Source organism: Camelina sativa, chromosome 19, assembly GCF_000633955.1.
Source record: "Camelina sativa cultivar DH55 chromosome 19, Cs, whole genome shotgun sequence".
NCBI classification, from domain to species: Eukaryota; Viridiplantae; Streptophyta; class Magnoliopsida; order Brassicales; family Brassicaceae; genus Camelina; species Camelina sativa.
This window is the reverse complement of record NC_025703.1, coordinates 14,799,938-14,808,296: the sequence shown is the minus strand read 5'-3', so window position 1 is coordinate 14,808,296 and position 8,359 is coordinate 14,799,938. Positions and strand designations below refer to the sequence as shown.

Below are 8,359 nucleotides of genomic sequence, written 5' to 3'. Positions count from 1 at the left end.
ATGCTACCTTTCAGATACAATAACATTTTTGTATACTCTCGAACGTTTGTCTAGTATAGTCTAAGTTGTGTCTAGTCTAGTCAAGTCTAGTTAGTAAAAGTTTTTTACGAGTCTTCCTATGTTTAGTTTGTAATTTCTATTCATGTGGAGGATTGTTGGACCTCAATTTATTTAAGCTTAGTGGGCTTAATAAAATTAGAGTGTGTGAATAGATAATGGGTCACATAGAAGTGGTTGGACTCAAATTGGAGCTCCAATAAGCCATTGGTTGTGTCAAACAAGAGATGAAGTCGATCTCTTTATCATGTCTCCTGAAGACTCGGTCTTCTTCGTTCTCAACTCCATGAGAATCGGGATTGAGGAGAGCACTACACAACTGTTGTTGGATTTGTGGATTGAGTGGGTTTGATTTGTTGAGAAACAAAGTCAATTACGTCGATCACAAAGACCTCTATATAAACACACGTTCAAGTCTCATTACACAACCGATCACCGATTGTGATATCAACGTAGAGAAGAAAAGACTTAGAACACAAAACTCCAAAAATCTCTCTTTGTCACAAAGTAAGAGTCTTAAGTGTCTTCGAGAATATCGTAGTGTAGTTCGTATAGAGCCGGTGTGTTTAGGTGATTAGCAAACCCAGTTGTGAATGGTTGTATTCTGGGACTCTTGTAACCACTAATCCGGTCGCACTGCGGGGGTTTCAAAGAGTTAAGGAAAGAGATTTCGGTCTCGCCTCCATTCTTCCATTAACGTTTACTTGTTGTTCTCATAATCAATACCTCTTACGTAGTGTGGCAAATTTCTAGCTCCTACAGTTGGTCCCTGGATTAGGACGTCCGACATCATATAGGCGTACTGCCCTATGCCCCCAAAACATAACATTTGTGTGTGTGTTTTGTTTTTGCTAACTTAAATGTCCGTATGTTTGAGTTGGCTTTCTCCGAACTTAAAAGATCATTGAGGCAGCTATGTTCTTGTGGCTAAAACTATATCTCCATTTTCTCGTGTTTCCGATATGCTTAAAAATATTATTTCTAAATAATTAATCATGTCATCTATTATTGATCCAGATTTGTTTTTTTTTCTCAATTTGTGTTTAGCAGATGAGCTTTTCGTATAAACAAAACTTCATCAAGCATGTTTAAATGATTGGACATGTAGAAATATAAGAATAGTCATCAACTTGTACGTGAAAGAAACAAACTAAAAGAACTGGCAATCGATAGACTTATCACTTCGCAAGTGGAGTGTTGGCTTTGATTGGTAATTGAGTTTCTCTGTTGGCTTTGATTGGTAACCTTGTATCGTTGTAGTATACCGTGTTAATTATTTTGTTTTGTGCCACCAATTGGATTCGTAATACGTTTCCTTTTTACTGACATCTCTTGATGAGGTTCATTCGGTTCATTCATTTGATAAATGCATTCGATTCATGAATGCCATGCAACTATGCAGCTGAAAAGAAAAAGAGAAACTGTATGTAACTGAAAAATGCTAAAGAAATATAATAAAAATATAAGATTGAAATGAAAAAGAATGAGTTGGACCAATGAGGCCATGAGTACAAATAATAGAGGGGCGGTGCTGATGCCAACGCTTTTCTATACACAAGAATGAGTACTTTGAAGTTTTTTACTAAGATCATCTCCATCTCCATTTCCAAAATGAAGTTTGGAGTTGATTTTTCTCCAACTCATCTCTATTTCTATCTCTAAAATTGAATTTCCAGTTTTTTCTCTTCATTTGATAACTTAAGAAGTTCTGAACTTCTCACAACAAAATTTAGAGGCCAGCATTTGAAATTATTTGCAATGTCCATAATTTATTTTTAATGTAGCACTAGCTACATTATTTCAGTTTTCTCATAGTTAAAATTTTGGATTGCTTAATATGCTCAGAAAAGAATAATTCTGTCAGAAATTCGTAGTATGTTTTTATGATTCTAGATTTATGGATTTTTCTAGATTCAATTTTTTTGGCTTAATAATTTTTTTTTCTTAAATAAAGACCAACTGTAATGTTTGATAACAAGTTTGATTTAACTTGTTTCCAGCCTTTTCTAGTCAGTTATGTTTTTAATCTTATTCATCGTGTTTTTTGGGTGTGTTTCTCTGTTCAGTATTTGGAACTCTTTACATATACAATGGTACAAGATGTATTTATGCATTTTTTAACTTTAAATATAAGTAACCAGCTAATGAGGATTCATAATTATAGCAGAAAATAAACATTAAAAAAGTGGAGATAAAAAGCACATGAAGGAACATAATTAATGTAGCTTCGATAATTAAGCATGAAAATAAAAGGGCATGTTTTAGCATGCAGAAGAAGAATTATGCATTTGCCTTTCCACGTGATTAACCTAATGCACATAGGCACTTGGCATATAATACCTTCTTCCGCTATGCTCACATGTTCTTCATAGGTTTAGTCATGTTTTTTGGTTTTATAATCCACCTCATCTATTTTGTGGTCGGGAAGTTCATATTTTCAGGTTTATCTTATCTATGATTTGAGTCTATGAGAGAATTAGAAGTAGAGAAAATAGATTGAACACAAGGACGAAACGTTTACTGATTTTGAATGTTTTTAGCCGAATCATGTATAAAGACAAAGGGATGGGATAATCAAAACAAGAAAATTAAAAAATATAGAGAAGTGGAGCGGCGAGAGTGAAGCCAAAAGAGAAGATGCTTATCTACAAGTCACACTAACTTAGCTTGCATCACATGCCTCGCTCACTAATTCACTCTTATAATTATTATGAATATTGAATTTTATTTTAGTTCCAGTGACATAAGAAAATTGGTGTCAATGTTGGAGAGTTGTTGAACGTGAGATGTGACCTATGTCTTCTTTCTTTCTTTTATCACTTGTCATATCATATTATATAGCATATAATTGGATGCTTCTAAATAGTCATTTCACATACTTCTCCATTGTTTGACAATGACATTGTGCAATTTAAAAGTAACACAGAAGATAAGAAACTTAATTAGTGGTTACACTCTCCATACTTATCAAAAGTTATAATAATATTGGTTCACTACAATGTTCTAAACTCTAAACTAAATTAAAGAGGAAGTATAATGACAAAAGTAACATTAGATCTAATGAAAGATTTAACATTTTAGTTTATGAATTGTAATAAATTCATCGGTCTCTACAATATCATTTCAATGTTTGACTTCTTCTCACACCTTATTTCTCTCTCTCTCTTTCTCTCTCTCTCTTTCTCCCATCTCTTTAAGACAGTGTAAGTGTGTAATACAAGCAAGTACTTCTCTCACATATTCTCTCCTTTCTCACCCAACTCCTTTTTATTGGTCTTCTTCCCAACATCATCTCAAAATATCACACTCTCTAAAAAACCCTTGATTACTTTTCTAGTTAATGGGGAAGCTCCAGAAGATTGGGAGAGTGTGGGATTGTCTTTTCCTTCCGACAAATCAGTGTTCATGTTTTTGTCTAAATACTCTAGTAGACGATGAAGATGAAGAGTTTGAGAAGAAGCCTTTGATAGATTCTTCAACAGAGAAATCTGGGAAGGTCATGAGATTAAAAGATGTTGTAGCTGCTGATCATCGTCAGACTCTTGCCTTTCATCTTAAGCCTAAGGTAACCCACAAAATCACATCTCCAACATTATAGCAAAAAAATAAATGACGTATGATAATTTCTTGAGCTTTGGAAAAATGCTTATCACAACGCAAATTTTTGGGGAACAGTGAAATATATGTTTTATTAGCTCTTCAAAAGTTGTGTGGGGGCTCTTTTTTTCGTCTATGGTGGTGTGCGTTTTTCTTGTTATTCCACATTAGTTTTTTTTTCTTTTATTTTTTTTTTGTGTTCTCCCAAAATCATATAGATTAATGTATTTGTTGTTGGTTATAACTTAAAAGTTAATTATAACATTCATCTTTCATATAAGATTTAAAGGAATTTAAAGTTTTATTGAAAATAATTGTAATGAAATAGTATGGGAATGGTGATGGATGGTGATGTATGCAGATAGTGGAGCTAAAGGTGTCAATGCATTGCTACGGATGTGCTAAGAAAGTCGAGAAGCATATTTCTAAATTAGACGGTAATGCCAAATCTTCTTTAAGTCCCTAGGCTCTTCTTTTATGGGAAATTTACATGACATGATTTGATTTCCCTTCAGTAATAGCATCTAGCTTCATTTTTTTGCTTTGTCGCCAATATGATTGTTTTATAAGTTTCAACGAACCAAAATGGTTCTGTATTTTCTATGCCTAATTCCATAAAGTGAAGCTGAATTGTTGTGAAACCATACAAAATAAAAGCTAAATTAAGAAGTAGTTTTGTAAGATGATAGTTTCTTTTTGAAACCATACAAAATATTTTCTCTCTATTTAAAAAAAAAAAAAAATTATTGTACACTACAATAGAACAGAAATTCAAATATAGCAGAGTTCTGACATTAAAGAACTTTTTGGTCTTTATTTTTATAAATGTTTATATTTTCTAAACAAGAAATGTTTATGAAACTGTTGAAAGACTGAATATGGATATATCTTTTTAATAAACACAGGAGTGACATGGTACAAAGTGGAGCTAGAGAGCAAGAAGGTGGTGGTAAAAGGGAACATAATGCCAGTAGATGTGTTAGAGAGTATTTGTAAAGTCAAGAATGCTCAGCTTTGGCCTTCTTCTTAAAATCATCACTATATATCTCTAGTCTTCTCTTCTTCTTTTCACATGGGCCTTTCATGTCAATCTCCATCTTCATGTTATATTATTATCATTATCTAGTTATGTGCGTACATACACATGCATGCATCTATCTCCTCTAATCTCTATCCCTCTTTTTTTTTTTTTTGGATCCATTCTAGTTGTAATGTTGAATCTATATCTCATTAATCATATTTATATAAATTAATGAGGATGATTTTTCTTTTTTTACTATCAAAACGACAAACAATTATATCCCCAACACATATCTCATTAAAATGACGAACTATTATTGACTCAAATATTTCATGAATTTTCAACTTCGGATTGATAATCAATGGATTGTATCATTTCTATATTACTTTAAGTCACATCTCATATTTGATGTGAGATTTCTAACAAGTTTATTATGTATCTTCTATGTCTTATGTATTTTTATATGTGTATTTCAGTAAATGATGAATTAATTATACTACTAAGAGTCCAAGACCAAGTTGGTTGTGGTCACGTAATGCTAATATCTTTGTCTAAATTAATAATCAGTCCTCAATAAAATAGTAAATACATGCACATGCTTAAATTTAAACAATTGGTACTAGTTTTGAGAGTCCTCAAAGTCTAATAACAACAAAAGTAGTTTTTTTTTTCTATCATTAGACCACGATTTAAAAACTAACTAGTAATCAATACATCTTATCTTATAATTTTGTTTTTATAAGTTACATACATCTTTAAAATATTGGACTCGATCGAAGTCACAAAGTCATTACGTAGATTACTTAGTCGTGGGGAGTGTTGTGGACCATAAGAAGCCCCTCCTAGTCCTAGTCCTAGTCCTATGCCATAGGTGATATACCTTGCCTCGTTTACAGAATCTAGCTTTGAAATGGATCAGCTCAATATATTTTATGGATTCAATGTCAGATTTCAATATTGACTTTTTTCTTAGAAGTAAAAAATTCGTTTGAATACATTGTTTTAGTTATCACTTGTAACATCAAACCTTGATCAATATAGTGTTCACATTTATCGTCAGCACAACTAATTAAAACTTGTTGGACTCAACTACTTGTACGTTGAGTTGGTTGTTGCAGCTGGTACATCGATAAATTGGTCATTTTTAAATTGCTATTTGTTTGGTTCACCAAATTCCACGATTTAAGCAAAAATATTTGATGACAAGTGAGATTAATTTTTAATAAAAATTACTGTTAATTCAAATCTTTTTTTAATCAACTTTTAATTTTTACATAATCCTTTTTTGATTGAAATAATCAGGCAACTTAAAAGGTTAAAAAAAAATTTACTAAAACACTTTTATTATTTTTCGAGAACCATTAAAGAAAAAAAAAAAAAACCTTAAAAGCAATAAAAATGGTGAGTGCCCCTTGGAGAAAAAAGCCCAATATGATAATTGTCATTTATTACAATCATAATTAAAAAATTAATTTTAAAAGTACACGTGTACCCTAGATCAATCCACCAAAACTTCACCTCCTTCGTCTCTCTCTTACCCCCAAATTGAGCCGCCGCGGCTATGTTTTCTCAGGCGACGCCAAAATCTACAGATAGATAATAATAATAAAACTCCTCCGATTACTCAAATCGCCGAACCATGTCCCCAAGTTTCTACACTGAACCAACACCGACGACACAATCATGGTTTCTCGATGAAGAAGAGCTACAAAGACTTTAAAAATCTCTGAACAAAAAAAAAAAGAAGAATGGATTCATCTTCAACGAAATCAAAGATCTCGCAATCACACAAGAAGAGCAACAAATCACACAAGAAGCACGAATCAAATGGGAAACAGCTTAGCAAGAAACAACAACAACAACAACATGAAGAAGAAGATGTTGGTGGGTGTTTGAGATCATCATGGATCTGCAAGAACGCGTCTTGTAGAGCTAATGTGCATAAAGATGAATCCTTTTGCAAGAGGTGTTCTTGTTGCGTGTGCCATAGTTTCGATGAGAACAAGGATCCTAGTCTTTGGTTAGTTTGTGAACCTGAGAAATCAGATGATGTTGAGTTCTGTGGCTTGTCGTGTCACATTGAGTGTGCTTTTAGAGAGAAAAAAGTTGGACATACTAGTCTTGGGAATCTGATTGAGCTTGATGGTTGTTTCTGTTGTTACTCTTGTGGCAAAGTTTCTCAAATTCTTGGGTAAAGTCTCTTCCTTTTTAATCTTTTTTTTTGTTGAGGATGTAATAGTTCTTATTTGCTGTAATTGCCTTTTGTGTAACTCAAATGTGTGTGGTGTTTTTATGAAGATGTTGGAAGAAGCAGCTTATGGNATTTCTACACTGAACCAACAACGACGACACAATCATGGTTTCTCGATGAAGAAGAGCTACAAAGACTTTAAAAATCTCTGAACAAAAACAAAAAGAAGAATGGATTCATCTTCAATGAAATCAAAGATCTCGCAATCACATCGGAAGAGCAACAAATCACACAAGAAGCACGAATCAAATGGGAAACAGCTTAGCAAGAAACAACAACGACATGAAGAAGAAGATGTTGGTGGGTGTTTGAGATCATCATGGATCTGCAAGAACGCGTCTTGTAGAGCTAATGTGCATAAAGATGAATCCTTTTGCAAGAGGTGTTCTTGTTGCGTGTGCCATAGTTTCGATGAGAACAAGGATCCTAGTCTTTGGTTAGTTTGTGAACCTGAGGAATCAGATGATGTTGAGTTCTGTGGCTTATCGTGTCACGTTGAGTGTGCTTTTAGAGAACAAAAAGTTGGACTTACTAGTATTAGGAATCTGATTGAGCTTGATGGTTGTTTCTGTTGTTACTCTTGTGGCAAAGTTTCTCAAATTCTTGGGTAAAGTCTCTTCCTTTTTGATCTTTTTTTTTGTTGAGGATGTAATAGTTCTTATTTGCTGTAATTGCCTTTTGTGTAACTCAAATGTGTGTGGTGTTTTTATGAAGATGTTGGAAGAAGCAGCTTATGGCAGCTAAGGAAGCACGACGGCGTGATGTTCTGTGTTATAGGATAGATTTGAGTTTCAGACTTCTCAAAGAGACTAGTCGGTTTTGTGAGTTGCATGAGATTGTGGGAGCTGCTAAGACTGTGCTGGAAAAGGAAGTCGGGCCTCTTGATGAACTTGCTGCTAGAACTGATAAGGGCATTGTTAGTAGACTTCCTGTTGCAGGCGAGGTACAAGAGCTATGTACCGCTGCGATTAAAAAGGCAGATGAATTGTCAGCCAATTCAGTCAGAGGTTTGTATTAGAGACATGTTTATTGCAGTGAGCCTGAAAGAGGAGATGATGATATAAGTGTTTTTTTTTGTGCAGATTCAGTTCCTGCTGCGTGCAGGTTTCATTTTGAGGATACTGCACCAACACAAGTGACTTTTCGTTTAATTGAGCTGCCTAGTGCCATAGTAAATGAGGTTAAGGGTTACAAGTTATGGTGTTTCAAGAAAGGAGAGAAGTTTAAGGATGATTTATTCGTTGATTGCAGTAGAACTGAGAGAAGGATGGTGATATCCGACCTTGAGCCTTGCACAGAGTACACATTCCGTGTTGTCTCTTACACAGAAGCTGGTATCTATGGCCATTCCCATGCTACATGCTTTACGAAGAGCGTTGAGATATTGCAATCAGTGGGTAGTAAGGAAAAGAGAATAACTGATTCAGTAGGTA

The 8,359-nt window shown here is 33.9% G+C and overlaps 2 protein-coding genes across 5 annotated transcripts in view; both read left to right on the top strand.

Annotated features, from left to right (window-relative positions):
* LOC104766372 lies at positions 3,202-4,791 on the top strand. The gene is made up of 3 exons (XM_010490247.2): positions 3,202-3,622; positions 4,016-4,091; positions 4,560-4,791. The coding sequence occupies exons 1-3, from the start codon at positions 3,398-3,400 to the stop codon at positions 4,682-4,684; spliced, it is 426 nt and encodes a 141-aa protein (XP_010488549.1). The 5' UTR covers positions 3,202-3,397; the 3' UTR covers positions 4,685-4,791.
* Positions 6,162-8,359, top strand: part of LOC104766371 (VIN3-like protein 1) — a 4,051-nt gene continuing 1,853 nt past the window's right edge. Inside the window, exons 1-4 of one of the 4 annotated variants that reach the window (XM_010490241.2) lie at positions 6,164-6,541; positions 7,209-7,533; positions 7,641-7,933; positions 8,009-8,231. In XM_010490241.2, coding sequence (XP_010488543.1) covers positions 6,424-6,541; positions 7,209-7,533; positions 7,641-7,933; positions 8,009-8,231 — 959 coding nt within the window. In that variant the 5' untranslated portion in view covers positions 6,164-6,423. Of the gene's footprint in view, positions 6,867-7,003; positions 7,534-7,640; positions 7,934-8,008; positions 8,357-8,359 lie in introns of those variants that run through there. The other 3 variants (XM_010490240.2, XM_010490245.2, XM_010490246.1) reach the window with 3 other exon arrangements.

Coding starts and splice junctions, on each gene's coding strand:
- LOC104766372 (XM_010490247.2), top strand. CDS start 3,398: ATGGGGAAGCTCCAGAAGATTGGGAGAGTGTGGGATTGTCTTTTCCTT. Junction 3,623..4,015: donor CCTTTCATCTTAAGCCTAAG/GTAACCCACAAA, acceptor TGATGTATGCAG/ATAGTGGAGCTAAAGGTGTC. Junction 4,092..4,559: donor GCATATTTCTAAATTAGACG/GTAATGCCAAAT, acceptor TAATAAACACAG/GAGTGACATGGTACAAAGTG.